At 43.3% G+C, this 19,774-nt stretch overlaps 1 protein-coding gene across 2 annotated transcripts in view; it reads left to right on the top strand.

The window, feature by feature from the left end:
• CRHR2 (corticotropin releasing hormone receptor 2) overlaps positions 1–19,483 on the top strand; it is a 147,857-nt gene extending 128,374 nt beyond the window's left edge. For both annotated transcript variants that reach the window (XM_053960634.1, XM_053960642.1), the window contains 2 exons: positions 803–844; positions 17,739–19,483. In XM_053960634.1, the coding sequence (XP_053816609.1) occupies positions 803–844; positions 17,739–17,879 (183 nt within the window). In that variant the 3' untranslated portion in view covers positions 17,880–19,483. The remainder of the gene's footprint in view (positions 1–802; positions 845–17,738) is intronic.
• The last annotated feature ends 291 nt before the right edge of the window (positions 19,484–19,774 follow it).

Consider the following 19,774-nt stretch of genomic DNA (forward strand, 5'->3'; position numbering starts at 1 on the left):
CAAACCCAAAAGCAACTGAACACCCTGAAGGCTCCTTAGCCACTCCTTTCTGCCCAGATGTGTCCTACAGCTTTACCTCCTGAACTAGGGTGGGAATTTGTTTGACACTGATGTTTTTACCTCCTGTGAGCAGGAACAAGTGCTCTGAAACCCAGGATACCAATACAAACATACAGCTGGCAAGCCAAACCTAGGGTTGGGTTATTGTTTTTACTGATTGCTTCCCACCAGAAATCACAGCTCAATATCCAGAATAAAAAAATGGCCCTTTTAACCTGCAAAGGAAGGAACCTTAGCCTTTACCTGTGAAGTAATTCCACACTTTTCATTCCATAAAATTGATTGTATTTTTTATCTGCTGTAGCTCAGTGTCTCAAAAAAAAAATGCTGCATTGCTCCTTTGTTCTGTGAAGATGTGTGTAAGAAAGCAAACATGGGGAGTCCCTCCTTCACAGTGATAATAATTACAGCCCTAAACCCAAGATGGGCAGAATTCCACTCACAGGAATTCCAACCTTTGAAATCATTACAGGGTTTTAGTCACTGCTGACAGCAGATTGCAGAGAGCCTTTGAGCTCAGGTGAATTTAAGCAATCTGATGATGCACTTGCTCTCACGAGACCATCTAAAGCCATTTAACACCCCCTGTGATTGCCTGGGATGTCCCCCCAGAGCTGTCAGCTCCTCTGAGGGGGATTGGATGCTGTAGAGATGTTTTAGCCCAGCTGCAGGGAGAATCCCCTCTGTCAATGACAGTGTTCAAATGTTTACCTAATAATTGCCTGCTCTCTCTTCTTTCCAGGGTTTCTTTGTGTCAGTATTTTACTGCTTCTTGAATGGTGAGGTAAGTAATTCATCCCTGGGAGGTGGAATTTGTTTGGGTGCCTGATTACAGAGACCTGAGATGTGTTAACAGGGGGTCCCAGTCCCATCAGTCTCTTGTACAAGGCTCTTAATGTGCACCTGAATTTCCCAGCCTTTGTCCTCAAAACTTTATCCATTTCAGACTATTACCTGTGAGATCAGGGCAGAGGGAAGGAAGTTTTGTCAGATTATAAATTTTCTGTTCTTCATCTTAAGACTTCTTTGAAGTTCCTAATTAATTAAAAATATGATTTCTGGGCATAGCTACTTACTTCTGAGCTGGACTCTTGTTAAGGGTATGCTGCAGGTGACCCATCTTTGTAGTGCCATGCTGAGCTGAGTTTGTCCTTGTGGGTCACTATCTCTGAGTGATCAGTGCCTGTTGCATTCAGAAAAGAGGGTTGAAAAGAGATTAAATTAGAATTAATATGAGGTACTGCTACTAAAGCAAGAAATGCTTCACTAATATCCCTCAGCGCTTCACTTCCACCCCAAAGTGTGAGAGATATAAATCTTTCCCCTGCTTACATTGTCAATGTCTCATTTACCTGCATTAAAGTGTCTCATCTTTTGTCCAGCTAAAATTTTAGTCTCTGCAGAAATCAGTTTCATATTTCATTACTCCTGCTGTATTGGTATAAACTTTGTTTGTGCTGCTTCTTAATTTCATTGTGGGCTGTGAGAACGAATGGGCATGGCTTTAAAGCAGGGGGATTTTATTTTAAATATTTTTTAAATTTATTTTTATTGTATTTATTTTGTTTCATTGTACATTAGTATCTTTCCCTCTTCCTCATTAATTCTGAGGTGATGTTAACAAGAAGCAGCTCAGTTTTCTCACGTTAAGCAAATCCCACTTCTATATCCTGGCAGCAGATTTCTCAGTTCTCTTTCTAACTTGCCTTCCATAAATTGTCACCATTCCATTTGCCTCTTAAAAAACAGGGAGTTTAAATCTTCCTCCAAAATGCGGGTGCCTGTAGAGCTGCATTTACCTCAGGCTGTGTCAGGGGAGGTTTGGGTTGGGTATCAGGGCAAGGTTTTTCCCCAGAGGCTGCTGGGCACTGCCCAGGCTCCTCAGGGAATGGGCACAGCCCCACCCAAGGCTGCCAGAGCTCCAGGAGTGTTTGGACCACACTCCCAGGGATTCACAGAATTCCCACAATAACCAGGATGGAAGAGACCTTCAAGATCATGGAGTCCAGCCCAGCCCCAACACCTCAACTCAACCCTGGCACCCAGTGCCACATCCAGGCTTTGTTAAACACACCCAGGGATGGTGACTGCACCACCTCCCCGGGCAGCCATTCCAGAACTTTATCACCTTTCTGTAAAAAACTTTTTCCTGATATCCAACCTGAATTTCCTTTGGTGCAGCTCGAGCCTGTGTCCTCTGGTTCTGTCAGTTCCTGGAGAAAGAGCCCAAGCCCAGCTGAGCACAGGCACCTTTCAGGAGCTGGAGAGTGCTGAGGTCAGCCCTGAGTCTCCTTTTCTCCAGGCTGAGCACCCCCAGCTCCCTCAGCCGTTCCTCACAGGGTTTGTGTTCCCAGCCCCTCTCCAGCCTCGTTGCCTCCTCGAGCACACCCTGGGGTTGTTGGGGTGGGTGGGCAGGAGTTGGACTCGATGATTCTTGTGGGTCCCTTCCAACTCGGGATATTCTGTAATCTACTTCTCATATTCATCAGATCTGCACTGTTAAAGCAGAAGGAGAACCCTCCTGCAGATAGCAGGCTTTTTTAAAGTCTTTTTTCCTTTTTCCACTGGTGTCCCAGTGACCATCAGGGGCTGGAACCCAGGCCACATGATCTCACAGCCAGGCAGGACTTTCTGTCACCCCACTTCCATTTTGTGGCACTCAGACTTGGAGCTGTTGGCTGTTCACAGCAGGTTTTCACTCTTTTTTTTGGCTGTTCTGGCATTCTTCCAGCCCTTTTTACTGGGAGAAATACCCAAACTTCCCCTTCCCTACACCAGTCTGAAGCTGTCTGTCCAAAGCCATGAGCCGACATCCCATCTCCTGCAGCTTTGATGAGTTCAGACATAATCGAGCCTGTCAAAGGAGGATGATTCACCTCATGCACTTCTAGGCATTGAGAACAATCTACTGGGAAATCTGGACTGATTCCAGAACTGATTTTCCAGCTGTATCACACTGGGAACAGGGATTTCTGAGGAAGTCAGTCCAAGGTGGAGACACCCAGCTTGGGATGTTGATTCATTTCCCTAAACTCAGATATCTGGTGCTGCTGGGGAGGCTGCAGAGGATCTGAGGCATCCCCATGGCTCTTACCATCTGCTACAGGATCTGGAGAAGATTCACATCTGACTGGGAAGTGGGAAAAGCAGGTGGGATCCAATGGGGCTTCTCAGATGGCTCCATGTCAGTAATTCAAGCCAGCCAATACAATCAGGGCAGAGCTTTCTAAGCTTTTCATCAGCTTGGTCTGCAACAGGCACCTCCATCTGCTCACCTGAGCAGCTCCAGTCTGGGCTGGCTCTCCAATGCATGCCCAGACACCCTGCTGCCATGTGGGCACCCACAAAAGCTGAATTTGGGAGGGAAATCTTCCCTCTAGCATTTTTGACACCTAATGTGCAACTTCCACTTGACTGACTAAACTGTGGCAACTCTCTGACTGCTTCTTTGAGGTAAACCATAAGTCCAAACCTCCCAGATATTAAATATTGTCTATTTAAAAACTGTGAAAAAACTTTGGGCTCATCTTAATGTACTGTGAGGATGACTTTTTGGAATATCATAAAGCTTTTACAGGATAAAATTTCCTGTTCTGTTCTAGCCTCAATTTTGCACAGCACTGAAGGAAAGCAGCAAGCTCAGTGAATTTTCAAAGCTTTCTGGGTGTGTAATCACATTGTCCAGAACACAAATTTGCATTTTATAGTACACTATTTTAAAAGCTGAGCTGCTCCCAGCCAGGCATCCCTACCAGAAGTGGTGACGAACACAATGCTACTCAATCCCCATGAGGTACCAGATTTTGCTAAAAAAAGGGAAGAATAACCTGTGAGGAGCAGCCTTTCAGTAGCCTGAAAGCTTCATAGAAATCACTGAAGCCTTGTTAGTATCTGTTCAGTGAGCCTGGTGTTCCTGTGTCTGTGGTAGATGGGTTAACTTGCTGTCTCAGATGGTTTTTAATACTTCAGGTTTTCCAGTTAGAGCAGAGCTGGTTTATTAAATGCATGTAATAGTCTTTATCAGGTTACTCATCCCCCACAGTGCCAGGCTTGCTCTGAATGATGACACAAGCAAAAAGCCTGGAAAATCCATCCATTTAAGCTTTAAAAATGCTGTGATCTCAGCTGCATCTATCCCATCCCATATTTGATACACATCCTGCTGGGTACTTACAAATTGCCAGTAACTGTCTGTAGCAGAGCTCAAAAATTATGGGTTGCCCTCAAAAAAAAAAAAAAAACCCGAAAGTCCCTTTATAAGATCTTCAATGAGTGCTTCATGTCTGGGAGACTTGTCCCTTCATAATTTATGTGTTTCCTATGGGACTAAAAGCTGCTGCATTTAGTGGAAGACAGAGGAAACACCATTGTGGGTTCCTCAGGTGTGAAAGAATGGCTGTAGGGATGTTCTACTCCCTAGGAAACCACATTAAAAAAAACCCTGATTTGAGTTTTTTTCCTAAGGCTCAGTGTGTGATTTCACTGAGTTTTCTCATCAGGAAGTATTTTTGAGGAAGAAGGAGAATAATAGGAACTAAAGGAACAGAGGTGATGTTTTTAGCAGCCACTGAGGGACCCATGCAAAATTCCTTCCCTGTCAGGGCTGGAATTGGATGCAGCCTTTGCACAGTTGTGCTGGATTTTAATGTTCTCAGAATAAGGAGAGGCTACAATTAACCCCAGTCCTTTATGAGGAAAGGAAATTGTGCAATGAATTTACTGCTTTAAGTGCACATAGAGATTTTGCAGTGAGATTTAGTAAATGTTGAGACTATTTCTCAATCTGATGTGAAAATCACTTGGTTTGGGTACAGGGAAAGCATTAATAGCAGTTACTGGAATCTGAGCAAATGGCAGAAATATTACTTAAGGCTGCATTTTGATAGAGCCACAGGAAATGGAACCATGTGTCCTGACAAACCTGCATGGACTGAAAAATAAAGAGGGAAATTCTACTGGCTCTGGTAGCTTTATGCTGTACCCCTCAGTCCAGTTCCCACAATATCTGAGCAGCACAGTCTGTGTAGCTTCAAGACCTCTGTACAACTAAAACAGGGTTTAAAAATCAAAATCAGCATCTTAAAAACACTCAGGATGTGAGAGGCTGTTCCAAAGAAGAGTTTGCCTTCAAACAGAGTTTGAAGTTTGCCTTGCCTACAGAGTTGGTAAGGGTTGGACTTGGTGATCCTTATGGATCCCTTCCAAGCTGAGATATTTTGGGATTCTATTCTATGAAGTTTCTATCCCTTTGTCAGGGTTCTGTCTGTGAAGTTTGAAAAAGTTTGAAAGTTTGAAACAGCTGAGAGTTTTTCCTCTGTAACTTCCATTGATTTAAACAAACATAACCTTGAGGTCTAACCAAAAATGACACCTTGGTGTCACCCTGACACCACCATAAAATGTCCTGATTTTCAGTGATTTGGTCTCACAAATGTGGCAGCGCTGGAGGGAAAAAGTGAAGCTTTAAAATTCAATCCATACAAAGAACTTCAAGGGGGATGAGTTTTTTTCCTTTGTTTTTGCATGGGCATTTGACCTGGGCATGCAGTCACCTCCCCTGCCCTCATTTCCACAGAACACAGTGCTTCACACAGCTCCTGGACTGGCTGTGTTGGCTGCAGTGAGAGAGGCTGTCAGGCCCCTCAGCTGAAGATTAAAAAACTATCAATTTCTCAAGGTCGGGATTGAAGGCACTGGAGACAGCATTCCATGTTCGGACTCGGGTGTTTATTATTTCTTATCAGTGAAACAGCCTCACAACCATGAGTTCGGCAGCTTTTCATTAGCAAGGCACAAAATGGCTCACTACCTCTTGTTACAAGGTCTTTTAAAACTAAACTGTCCAATTAAGAAAGGACACCTGGATTATTTTCCCTTTTAACCCAATAACTGATCCCTCGAAGCCACAATGGGGACTTTTCTGTCCAATCACAAAACATCACCCAAACCCACGGAGAAGAAGGAAGAAGAAGGTGAAGAAGGAGGAAGAAGAAGGTGAAGAAGGAGGAAGAAGAAGGTGAAGAAGGAGGAAGAAGAAGGTGAAGAAGAAGGAAGAAGAAGGTGAAGAAGGAGGAAGAAGAAGGTGAAGAACAACCTGTCTCCACCCTAAAACCTCCATCTTGCTTCATATTTATTTCTATATTCTAAAACCCCAAACTCAAAGTGTTCCACCCTGTGATATTACACACTTCTAACCAACTCCACACCCATAATCCCAGTGCTATCAATCAATTTTTAAAGTCTTCTCCACAGCCTCAGGTCAAATGCAGAATTCTCTTGTGGGTCTGTGCCTTTCAGCACAGAAAGTTTAAAATTCTCAGCATCCAGCATTCCAACAAAAAATCAGTAAATCAAAGAACCAACCGAAGATAATCAAGTTCAACCATTCACCACACACTGCCCAGCCCCCCACTAAACCATGTCCCCATCTACAGTTTGTGAGCACTTCCAGGGATGGGGATTCCACCACTTTGAAATGTCAGCCCATTTCAATGCCTGACCATCCTTTCAGTGAAGAAATTGTTCCAAATATCCAATCTAAACCTCCCCTGCTGCAATTTGTGGCCGTTTCCTCTTGTCCTATCACTTCTGACTTGGGGGCAGAGCCCAATCCCTCTTGGTGCCCCTTCCTGTCAGGGAGTTGTGCAGAGCCACAAGGTCCCCTCTTTATCTCCAGGCTGAGCCCCTTTCCCAGCTCCCTCAGCTGCTCCTCATAAGATTTGTGCTCCAGACCCTTCCCCAAGCTCTGTTCCCTTCCCTCTTTCCAAGCCTTATACACAAATTATTGCAGAGAATCCACGGAGAAGCCGTTTAGATTAAAAGTTTGCATCTTTTTATGTTTTATTGCTTTTGAAAAGTTCTGAAGCTGTTTTGAATGAAGTATGTGTGCCACGGCTGGGCACAAGGGGCCGTTGGCACTTGACTCATTAATTTGTTTAGAGACTTTATGGGAAAAGAGTTACAATTTTTTGGACATAGAGAAACACTAGAGGGCAAAAATATGCAAATTTCATTTAATCCAAGTGGAAAAGAGCATCTCTGGACTTCCAAGAAAATTGACAATGAGCGGTTTCTGAGAAAACTGGCGTATGTTTGAGGTGTTATGAAAACTGGCATAATGAAAAATCTGTATGCATTTATGTTGAATGCCACTTCAGAAGAGTGAATGCAGCTTGTGAACTTCTGTTTCAATGAGTGCAAAAAACAAGATGCTCCTCCAAATTTTTTCAGTCAACTTACAGATCACAAGACTGAATTTCATTTCAGATAATGCTGGATTTAAAAAAAAAAAAATGTTTAGGATGGCAATTTTTGGAACAAGGATAGACAGACTTTACAAGAGTATGTAGTGACAGGACAAGGGGGAATGGCTTCAAACTGAATGAGTGCAGGTTTAGATTGGATATTAAGAAGAAATTCTTCCCTGTGAAGGTGGCACAGGGCACAGAGGAGCTGTGGCTGCCCCTGGATCCCTGGAAGTGCCCAAGGCCAGGTTGGACAGGGCTTGGAGCAGCCTGGGATAGTGGAAGGTGTCCCTGCCCATGGCAGGGGTGGCACTGGATGAGATTTAATGTTCCTTCCAAGCCAGGCCATGCAGTGATTCTGTGAATGGTGTGAAACTGTGCTGGAGGAATGAATTCCCACACAACTCCTGCTGGACCATTTTCACTGCAGGTCAGTTTTTCCTTTCAGCTCTAGTGTGCACCTTCTGTCAGGGGAGTGTCACTGTTGGGTCAGGAACGGGAAGAAAGGTGACACTTGACTCCATCCATACATTGTCAGAGGCAAAAGGCTCCTTTATTACAATCTCATAATATTTATAACCAACACTGTTCATCCAGAACCTGACTGGTTCTTAATCAATACACCTCACATGATTGGCTAATTAAGGAAACACCCTTTGTTAGATGTCTTATGAGAAAACAACTGTTCGAAACACCAGCTGCAAGATTGTTTTAATTCTTTCTCTCAGCCTTCTCAAAACTCCCCAGAACAATTCCTGGGAAGGTTTATCTGTTTCTCTCTCTGACCAAACTGTCAGTATCCACAGGGGTAGATGGGTACAGCACTCCCAGCATTTCTCCTCTACTTTTGACTCATTCCAGACAAAGCTTCCTTAAAGGAAGATGGATCTTCCATCCAGTCCCCTTACTGGTGTCGTGTCTACCTTTTAGCCAGACCTTCTTAACAGTGATGGTTTTCTCCTGAGACAAACTAAAAGTATTTCAGAGAGAGGCAAAGAGGGCATTTAAAGTGTTTCAAATTCCAAATTGGGCTGGCTGCACTCCTGCTACCTCAGCAGTGATGATGGAAACAAGAGGATAATGGAGGAATAAGAATCCCTGCTCCAGAGATCACGTATCCTTGTTATTAGGTGCTCCGTGCAATTTCCATCTACCACCAGATCCCTCAGGGAGTTCAGTGGTCCTTGCAAACCTTTCCAGCCCTGATGGGAGAGCCCAGCACAGCCATGCCAGAGCAGGAGCCTGGGAATGGAGGTGACAGTGTTTGAGAACAACCTGCATCTACAAAGGGATGGTGCTTGATGAGGGGCTGCTCGGGGAAGAGCAAGCTCCACTCTGAACCTGAATGAAGGGAGCAAGGCAAAATCAAACAGGGAAGAAAAAATATAAGAGTAAGGATGTTAAAGGACTGGAAGAGAGTCTCAAAGGTGTTTTGAGATCCCTGTCCTTTTTTGTGCTCAAAATGACTTGATAAGACCCTGACATAATTTCAAAACTGGATAAAACCACTGTGCTGTATGTGCTTTGATCATGGCCTGGGACCAGAGGCCTTCTGATGTCCCTTCCTACCTTAATTATTCTATAATTCATGAGTTCTGTGTCCACAATAAGGTGCCTGTCCTTTGTTTCTATCCATATCCTGGATAGATACATAACCAGCCAGACCTGAGTCTGAAAACATCCTTTTAGAGCCTGAATTCTTAGCTCAGGACTCAGATCCAGTATCATCTGACCAATATCAATAATCATCTATGAATTGACATTTAAAATGCAATTAGCTGTCTTGGAGAGAAAACATCATCAGAGAGGAATAGATCAGATGCCACTGTAAATTATTCTCACAACAAGGTGTGAGGCAAGGATAATTATGTTTAATTTTTTTTTCTGTTGACCCTTTAGCCAAGCATCATCTGTCTCTCAAAATCTATTAAGCTCAAAGTGGCTTCCTTTGATCTGATCATCCTGAGAGGCTGTTCATTAGAACTGCCAGCTCTGAGTCACCCCTGAAATGGTTACTCATCCCCTGCCCATCAGCCCAGGCAGGCTCCACATCATTCATCCCGAGCCCAAAGGACATGTGTTAATCATTCCTTAAAATCTCTGATTAAATATGAATATGGAAGCGGACTAGAGGGCTAAAGTTTAATTCCATCTGCCCTGAGGGTCCTTTCCCATCCCATTTTTCTCCTCGTTACACCACTGCTGATGTGAGGGTGACTCCAGAGCACCCCACAACAAAACCACAGGGGCTTGGGGTGGGCTGGGTACCCCTGGCCTCCCTCTGCTGTGGGTAGTGCTGGTCCTTTGTGGCCCAGAAGAAAGGAGCAGCATTTGTTTCCACACAAAAAAAAATGTGTGGCAAATCTGTATGACTAGTCAGAATTGTTGCAGCTTCTTGAACTGTTATTTATGATAACAAAATTGCACTGCTGTGGCCTTACAAATAAACTTTGACATCCCAGGCTGGCAGGTGCTGTGAAAATATCCCCAGACTGTAAAGAATTGCTGCCAAAGACCCTGAGGAAAAAAATAAATAAATAAATAAATAAATAAAAGGGATTGCAGACCAGTTAAGCAGGATAATTTTTGAGGCAGAAAAAAAACCCATAACAAAGTTACATAAATAGTGATGTGAGGCGGGGAACCTGCTGAAACAAAACCCAACATTCTACCCAAGCTTTGTTTTTGTTTCCTTTGAGCCTCGCAGGTTGTTTTGACTACATCCCTTCCTGACCTCAGGAGGATTGAATACTGATAATGGCATCTTCGTGGGGATGTTCAGTTCAATATTTTGTGTGATGGTAACATGAGCACCCTTGGCCTGAAGGGTTGGGTCTGTGCAAAGCCAGCAGAGCAGGACACAGGTGCAGCTGCTCAGTGATGTGGTTGAGCTACAAAACATGGATAAAGACACTCCTGTCTCTCTGGGAGCATCAGAACTCCTCACCTGGAGATCCAAGGGGTCTCCGTGCTTAGGCCACTCTGTTTCTTTGCTTCAAATCGTTCTGTGCTTAATCCTTCCAAGGACCTGGAGAGGTTTGACCAACAGCTGCCTCACAGCATTTCCTATTAAATACAGCATCTGCCATCCTTCCTCCTTGAGGAACACCCTGAACATTTGGAAAACTTTTAAAGTACCGTTTAAGGCATCGCCTTACATTTATTTAAGTTCTGTTAAGTAATGGATTTCCCCCCCCTCCAATCTTAAACACCTAATACATGCACATAACCAGGTGAGCTTATCACCTTCAGCTTCATGTATGGGCAGTGATTCACACAAATGAGACCTATTTTAGCTGTCCCTTTTTGATGAGGGCTTGCCAATACCTTAGGCCTTATTAAGTCTCTACAGGGAGAGGCCAGGACTTCAAAAATCTCATTTTTTTGTGTGAATTTCACTGCAGAGTCAGGTGCAGTGAGACCAGTGCCTCGAAATTTAAAGATCCATTTTGCTGAACTGGACATTGATTGAAAGCCCCTCTTGTTCATCTGTGGCTTGCAAAAAGATCCATTCAATCTTCATCAGCCTTCCACAATTTATTAAATTGGGCAGAATTAAACTCCAAAGTTACTCTCCAGTCGCCTCCAACTGCAGCACAAGGATCTGAAACACAGCAAAAAATGTGCTTAAATGTAGGTGGAAGTTCTTGAATTCAGCACTGCAACATGTTTTCAGGAAATAAAATCAGTCTTTTTTAAAGCCCATCGAGATCCATGTAAATCTTAATTAATTAATTTGCCTTCTTATCAGGATTTCTGGGAATCAAGAATGGCATTTGAGCAGAGCAAGAACTTAATCAGTCACAGACTACTGAACTTCATGAATATACAGATTGGATATTAGGAAGAAATTCTTCCCTGTGAGGGTGGGGATGCCCTGGCACAGGGCACAGAGGAGCTGTGGCTGCCCCTGGATCCCTGGAATTGTCCAGGTCCAGGCTGGACAGGGCTTGGAGCAGCCTGGGACAGGGGGAGGTGTCCCTGCCATGGCAGGGCAGTGGAATGAGATGGTTTTTAAGGTCCCTTCCAACCCAAACCATTCTGATATTCTGTGATGATTCTACAGAGAGTGGGTTTTTGTGTGGTTTTTTTTTGTTTGTTTGTTTTGTTTGGGGTTTTTTTTGTTTGGTTGGTTGGGGTTTTTTGTGGTTTTTTTTTTTTTTTTTGTTCAGGTTGGTATTAAATGTGTGAGGTGGTATTTTTGTTTGGATTTGGATGTTTATTAGTTCTTATTTATATTATTATTTTATAAGTTCTGAGTTCTATAGCACTTTAATAAATTAGAAATGGAGTTGTATCTTTTTTATGAGGTTTTTTTAAGAAATTATATTTAAATTATTTTTATTTTTAACTTAATAAGTAATTACTCATGGTTTGTAATGTGGATTTTTTATTTAATTAATACAATTAATTAAATAAAAATAATTAATTATTAATTAATTTTATTTATATAATACTGTTTAAACTCATGAAGAAGGTGAAGAAGGATTAGTTTCTGTTCCAAAACTTTTATTTTGTTTTATATATATATATATTTTTATATATATATATTTATTGTTTTATATATATATATATTATTATATTTTAAAATTTTAACTTGAAGTTTTTTTATTATGTGATATTATATACTTTTATTTAAACTACACACTTATAATTTTAGTTGTATTATTTAATTTTGGAAGTTTTCTCTACGGCTCTAGGTTAAATGTAGTGTTCTTTGGGAGGTTAGTGTTTGTTAGTACAGAAAGGTTAAAATTTTTAGCAGTCAGGGTTCTAACAAGAGAGCACCTGCTGTCCTTCTGGCCCTCACTTGTGACACTTCCAGGTGAGCAATGTCACCTGGGGACAGAGGGTGGTGACATCCCAATAGCCTTAATTCCACTTTCCATTTCCTTGGCAGCTCATTTATTCCTACTCTTCTTACCAGACACCTACATAACTATTCTATTTTTATTATTATTTATATATATTTATATTTTTATATATTTATATTTTGTTCTGTGCAAGTTGATCAAAACTTCTTCCTCTCTGCTAATGACACACGACATTTCTTACAAAATCTGAATTTTAGTGTTACTCAAGGCTCTTTTCTCAGCTCATTTCTAGTTGAAATGCAGTTTCTTGCAATTTCTTGCAAGTGCAATTTCTTGCAGTTTATGGCTGCAAGAAATTAGCCAGCAGCCAGTGTCTGGCACAGGTAATAGCAGCACAAAGTTGATGTCTATTTTGTCAACAGAAAACCTTCTCCAAATGTTTTCATCCTTCTCTCCATCTCTTTCATTCTGCTGTGGAGGAGGGGGAAGAGGGGTTTTGAACAATATTTTTTATTTAATATGATCTAAAAGTTCGACAAGGCCCCTGGTTAGGTGATCCAGTCAGAAGAGAAAAAGTCACCAAATTATTTCCTTTCACCCATTATCCAAATCCTTTTTCTTGACTGTTCCAAAGCAGTGCCCACACTCTGTAGGCACAAATAATGTTGGCAAACCAGATTTGACCACAGCTCAGAAACTGGGATTATTCACTGTACACAAAGCAGAAAGAGCTGAAAAGGGTGATTCTGAAAGAGGACCTCTTTGCAAGAAAAAGACAGACCAGGGGTCAACACAGGCACCCAGCTCTGTGCTCAGAGCAGGGGAAATTTTGGTCCTCTCAAGCAACTAAAGTTCCACAGGGGTGAGGCTGATAATTTGTGTTCCCAGGAATCCTTGTGGAGCTCTAACCACTGATGACAGCCCGGAGCATCCTTGGGCTGTTACATTCCAGTGCTGGCAATTTCAGGTCATAAATGTGCTAATGCTGACTCTGGGACATGGTCTTGACTCTAGAAATGCTTAATAAATAGAGGGGGGCTGCTCTTGCAGAGATTAACAATCATGTTTGATAGTTGATATTTTGCATTCTCTTTTTCTTTAACTCTTCCACTGTGCTATAGCTTTTTTTTGATGTCTTTTAACACATTACTACAGCAGCCACAGCCAGTTTTTTAATTTTCTTACCTAAAGTTAACCTAGCATTTTGTTTCTGAGTTCAAGTACAAGATATAAATTTGACCTTAACCTTTTCTGCTTGCATTCTGGTCACATACTAATTGCAGTTAATTATTCTGTCATTAAAAAATGCTTTGCCCTCACCCTTGAAAGTGTAGACCCCATTTCCATGTGCCCAGTCCATTAGGAATGGCTCCAGCTGAACAAGAAGAGAGCATTTTTGTTATTTTTTTTTTAATCCTCTCTCAAACCATACCACAAAAGCCAGCTGCTTGTTTAGACTCACGTCTTTATCTCCAGGTGGCTCTTTTTGACTTGGTTGGCTTGAAGCACAAATGATAAATCTAATCTGGCTTCTCTGGCTGAGTAAGTATCTCTTCACACTGGTTCCTCAGAAAAAAAGAAAACCACAAAACTTCGCTGCAGAAGAAAGGAGGAAAATTTGCTCTAACAGTGTCTCAGCATTTGGTGACAAGTGGGGAGAAAGGAGCATTCGAGAATCAACATCCCTCTGCATCTCAGGTCTTCAGGGGACAATTTCCCATGACAGTGGTCTGACACTTGATGTGATACTCAAACCACTTGTCTGAGGTGCCCAGCAGTCAGTTAGGCTGGGTTGGTACCCAGAGGAGCAAAGGCTGCTTCATTCCACGTGTCTGAGTGCCATCCTCAGGGGAATTGTCTCTGTCCACTGTCTGTATTGGAAGCATAAATAATGGATCCAGGAATTGGATGGGGCTTGGAGCAGCCTGGTCCAGTGGAAGGTGTCCCTGTCCATGGCAGGGGGCTGGAATGAGATGAACTTTAAGGTCTCTTCCAGCCCAAATCATTCAGTGATTCTGTGATAATTGGCCAAGATTAGGTGTGAGTAGTTCAGGGGAGGTGCCTCCCCCCTTGCATGGACTCTGGTACGTGGATTTGCCTTTGGGTGTGCATTATATCCTCCCTCAAATCCAGAATCAGGGGCAAGGATCCCTCTGACTGTGGCACGTGGATTTATTTGCCTTTGGGTGTGCATTATATCCTCCCTCAAATCCAGAATCAGGGGCAAGGATCCCTCGGCCACTGCAGGTGGAACCATGATAGGTTTACAAATAGTGAATTCCCAGAAAAGTACAACACCATGGCACAGCTTTCCGGTGCTTCTCCTGTTTTCCCAGGAGGGTTCAGTGAGTCAGGGAGGTCGGTTTGGGGAGAAGGGGGTGATGGTCAGCAGTCCAGGCTGCTGCAGTTTGTGACTGAGTCCATCCTGACTCTGCTATTTCATATAACTGTTCCATTCAACTCATTTTATAACCTGACCAATCCCCATCATGAAACTGGTGGAGAGGTGTTGAAGCTACTGCTCCATAATGAGAGGCTCTTCCAGAAATCCTCTGCACTGTTGTTTAACCACATTGTTATTCTCATTCTCATCTCCAAATCATTCATGCTCTTCCTGGCAGTGCTGTCTTTTATTCCCCTTTCATTGGGTGTTCTCTCTTCTCTTTGTGCACTTCTATTCCCTCGTATTCTCAGTTTCATTAGGTTCTGTCTGACCCCTACTAAGTGTAAAAAACATTATTATTTATATTGAAACAAATCACTGATTTAAAATGAGAAGAATCCCAGTATGACTTTCTCCTCACCTTACCTTAGAAATCTGCAGCTGCTTGTTTTATATCACAGAATCACAGCATCAGTTAGGTTGGAAAAGACCTCTGAGATCACCGAGTCCAAGCTATGACCTAAAACCACCATGTCAACCATGGCAGTAGCACAGATCACAGCTAGTTGAGAAAACAACCAAAGAAAGAAGTCCTCTGCTCTGATTTGCCCAATCTCTGCCTCTAGAAAGGCTCTGATAGAAAAGCCACATTTCCAGATTCAGGATTCCCCTGAAAAGGCACCAAAGAAGAAATTGCAAAACTGTTTTCCAGGCTGGTACTCATAAACCTCAGTGGAGTGTATTCCATGGACAAAGCTGTGGTGAGAGGGGATTGTTTGCTGCCAGACCACAGTTTCTCAGTAGCAGTGCTGCAGCCCAGGGCTCTGAAAGCCCACCCAGAAATGGAAAAATTGAAACTAGCCAAGAGAAGGAGAGCAGTTTCCCCTTTTCTGTCTCCTCCTTGTGAACTCTTCTACGTTTTAACCATCAGGCCTTCACCCTGTTCATCTGGGGCACCTAGAACTGACAGGGTGTGGTTTGGGTTGGAAACACCTCCAGTCCTGGAGTTCTTCCACTCATCTGAGCACCCTTAGACAGGACATTTGAGCTGCTCTGAAGTGGGGCTGGAGGCTCTGTGTGTTCCTTGTGTTTTGAGTAGACCTCACAGAGCCCCTGCAGACAATCCCCAAGTTTTCAAAGAAATGAAGAAAAGCAGTGACTCTTCATCTTTGGGCGATTTTTTTTTTTTTGACTCCACCTTCCCTGCAGCACCAGTGGTGGTGACAGACATGCCCAGGGTGGCTTTGATTGATCTCACCCAGGTGCTGAGAGCTGAGAACCTGTGCCAGCATGGACTTCACAGGATCTCAAAGCTCCTCCTTGTGCAGTTGCCGTGGCAGCTGATGCCTTTGAGATCTCCTCCAAACAGCATCTGCTGATAATACCCAAAGTTGCCTTGTCTGTGGTAAAACGGGGCTTAAAAACAATCCTTTACTTTTGGGGGCTGCAGTGAAGATAAATACATTATAAAGACAAAAAATATCCATGGTTAGATATCAATATTGTCTGAATTTACCTAAATTTATAATCCAGACATCTTAAATAGAGCTTGTTGTCTAGACTCATTTTATAACCAATTAAAGGAAATAGGTATTTTTCATCTGACCACAAATATCTGGCCTGTTTTGGACACCTGCTTTAGAAGGAGATGAATCATCCCCTTTGACCACTCTGACTGGTTCCCTCTTGGTCAGGAGGTGATCTATAGATCAGTGGTTGCAATGTCTATATTACATTATTTATAACCCCTCTTTGTAAAAAAAAAATATATATGGTTTTGGTAAAGGAGACCCTGGCTTGATACAGAAGTTTTATGTAACAATGCTTCTTTCAAAGTTCACCAGATTCCAGGCTGGCAGCAGAACGTCAGCATCCTTTCCAAGTGTCATGAACACATCAGGCTTTGGACTCTCCAGGAAGCTGGGCCCAGATTCCTCTCACCTAATTTTGTAGTCTTATTTATCTCCCTGGATTAGGGGTTTGAATTGTTTTACTCTCTACAGTAAGCAGATATCAACAAGAATATCCAGAAATTGGTCCAAATGTTTCATGCTAGGTTCTGACTTTGAGTCTTCTCTGCCAGGGATTTGGCAGGGATTTGCTTTATTTTAGGAGTATTTCAAGCCTTCCCTCCCACTGTGTTTGAGGTTTAGGGTTCCTTTCCCCTGTTCTTCTCTTGCTTATATATGTATATATTTGAGCCAGAGTTCCTGGGCTCTCTCTATGCTCCATATTAAAAAAAAAAAAAAAAAAAAAAAAAAAAAAAAAAAAAAAAAAACCAACCACTAAAATTCAAGGTTTATCTGACCTATTGGTCAGAACCTGCTTGAGGATGGCCTTCTGCTGATGTGGAGCAACTTCCACTGCCTGCTCGAGGTGCTCACAGGGGCTGGCTCAGGTGTGCCAGAGCTTGGTTACATCCCCTGTGCTTCTACACATACAAGGGCAGAAGGGGCCCCTGGGATGGGGCTCTCCAAGAATTCCATCAGGTGTTGGACAGACCTGTTGCACCATCCATCAGGCCCACCCATCCTGAGGGCTCGAATCAGTTTTGAATGTTTAGGCCTGTTTGAAATGCTCTGGGACCAGAGATGAGACATGAGGTGTGTAAAATGTTTTTTCCCTGAGTCAAGTACTCAAGAGAATATCAGTGAATTAGGAGCTCCCATTCAGGCATCTGAATCAGTCCCTGAGATGCCTTGAGAGGCTGACCAAGAACAGAGGCCAGACAGCATTAAAGGAATAAAGTAGGGATTTATTAAAAGGCCTTCAAAGGATACAGCTTGGGCATGCAAGAGCCTGGCCGTGGCTCTATCCAAGATGGACCACAAGTCATGAATTTTCACACTTTTATAAGTTTTGGTCCATTTCCATATTGGGGTTAATTGTCCAATTACAGCTTCAGGTTATCCTCCCAGATTGCTCTCCTCAATTCTCTGTTTATACTTTTTGGGCCTGGAGCTGCAGCAGTGTCCTTGGTTCTCAGGCTGGAAAAGGATTGCTTTGTGTGACTGAACTGTGAGGAGAACTTGCTAACACTTTATATGAAGTTCAGAGTTACATACCAATGCAGCACAGAATCTGGAAAATACAAAAGCTAAAACTTAAGGCATCATTCCCCCCCTTTAGAGGCTTAAGGCATCACCTGTGACAATAATGTCTCAGCACTGCCCAGCATCCCTTCACAGAGGACACCTGAAATTCTCCCTTCACGTTCTCCCCCGTGTTTCTCCCCAGGTCCGTTCTGCTGCCAGGAAGAGGTGGCACCGCTGGCAGGACCACCACTCTCTGCGGGTGCGTGTGGCGCGAGCCATGTCCATCCCCACGTCGCCCACACGGATCAGCTTCCACAGCATCAAACAGACCGCGGCCGTGTGACCGCCCCCGCGGACACCGCCCGCCACCACCGCCGCCCCGTGGCCTTCAGAGCTCTCCTGTCTTCACTCCCACCCCGGAGCCCCTTCCTGCAAGCTCTCCTCCATCTCTTTCCAGCGAGGGGCCCATCCTGTTCTGGCGGGCTCTCATCTCCCACATCCGTGATGCTGCTTTGAGGCAACCAGGGAAAAGCCTCTTGGAGCTGGTGGTGGTAAAACAGATTCAAAGAAGGAACAGGTTCAACCCTGACTGCATCCTGTGGAACTTCACAATGCAAAGTCTAAAACAGCACACTGGCAGGAATAATCAAATTTTTTTTTTTCTCCTTCCTTTCATTTTCTTTTTTGTTTTTATTCCCCCTTTCGTATTGCGGTGAACAAAGACTATTTTGAACACGCTGCCCATCTCACCCTGTACATTGATTCCCAATGATTTCAACAGTTTTGGTGTATAATAGCCCATCCCTTTCTTGTTTTCTTTGTAAAAAGTTTCTTCTCTGCAAAACTGTCATTTGGGAACTTGTGGCAGCAAGAAAAAGAGCGTCTGAAAGGCGATGTGAAAAGCCTGAATTTATCTGCCTTCCCCATTTCTCTCTTGGACAGACTGGGAATTGCCAGGGCGTCGCTGGACTGTTCCACACAGGGCACTTTGCCTGGCGAGCACCATGCCCTGGTGTTACACAGATTTTCAAAGGACAGGAGTAGCTCTAAGTAGCTCTACAAAATACTCTCATTCCTCTTAGCCCCACGCTTCCAGCACAGTGTAAGTGGAAAGCCTTTGGAAAGTGGTTTGTTTTCAGCTCAGAGCATCGGGGTGGGGAAGGACAGCTCTTCTGGGTTTAAAAAACACAAAAGGGAAGCATTGTAAAGATAATAAGGATGAGAAGAGGATGTTTGTGTTCCAAGAATAATGCTACGTGCTGCACAAAGGTATCTATTGAGCATTTTGAACTAGAGCAGTTGTATCTACCAGGCTTTTTATGTGATGTTCAAGAATACTGTATATTTTCAATAATAAACACTACTCTGGGTTGGTTTCAATAAAACCAGGCATGGTTTTCTTTAACTCTGCAAAGGAAGAGGACACCTGTCTAAAGAGTGGTTTTGCAGCTAAGGTCAGGGAAATCCTGTTTGATAGTGAGCCAAGAAGAACAACCTCGTGATAAAATCCTAACAAGGGGGCATTTAAATGCAAGAAGAATTGCCTCCCTTCTCACCTCATGGTCTTACAGTGGATCCCTGCCCCTCTGCACTCTCTCCACTGGGCTTTGCCACAGCAGTAAGAAAAATGTTGTGTTATACATTTTCCATCACCTGCATCTCAACAGAGCTGGAGTAATTTGTTCTTTCCACTTTTATCAAGGTTACTCTGAATTTTTTTCGGGTGTTTTATAGGACTTATCAGCACGAGCTTGATTTAAACCTCCAGATTTATGTTTCTCTAGTTTTCAGGGGCTGGAAAATCTCTTGGAAAACACTGTTATAAATCCCCTGCTTGGGGGGGCGGGGGGAGGTTGGGGGATGTCTGTCCTAACTGCTTGGTCATATTCAACTTTGAGCTTGCTGGCAATGAACAGCAAATTTAAATAAACAACATTTTGTAACTTTTCCCTCTCCTAACTCATTTGGATTCATGTGCCTCAAAGAGATAACAGAGGGAGGAAGGAGATTTGAGTGCCTGATGAGAGAGGACCAGGTCAGTGCTTTTACTCATCACAGTAGCAATGCACAGCCCCTGGCATCTTGTGTTTGGAGGGAGGGACACATCTACAGGTTAAAAACATGGACAGTGATTTGCTGTGTGTTTGCTCTGGCTCTGGGCCATGCTGGGGTGAAAAAAGGGATTTGCAATGCAGCAGATTCTGTCAGAAATTGCAGGTTATTGGTGCTGCCAGGAGT

This window comes from Vidua chalybeata, chromosome 1 (genome assembly GCF_026979565.1).
Source record: "Vidua chalybeata isolate OUT-0048 chromosome 1, bVidCha1 merged haplotype, whole genome shotgun sequence".
NCBI lineage: Eukaryota > Metazoa > Chordata > Aves > Passeriformes > Viduidae > Vidua > Vidua chalybeata.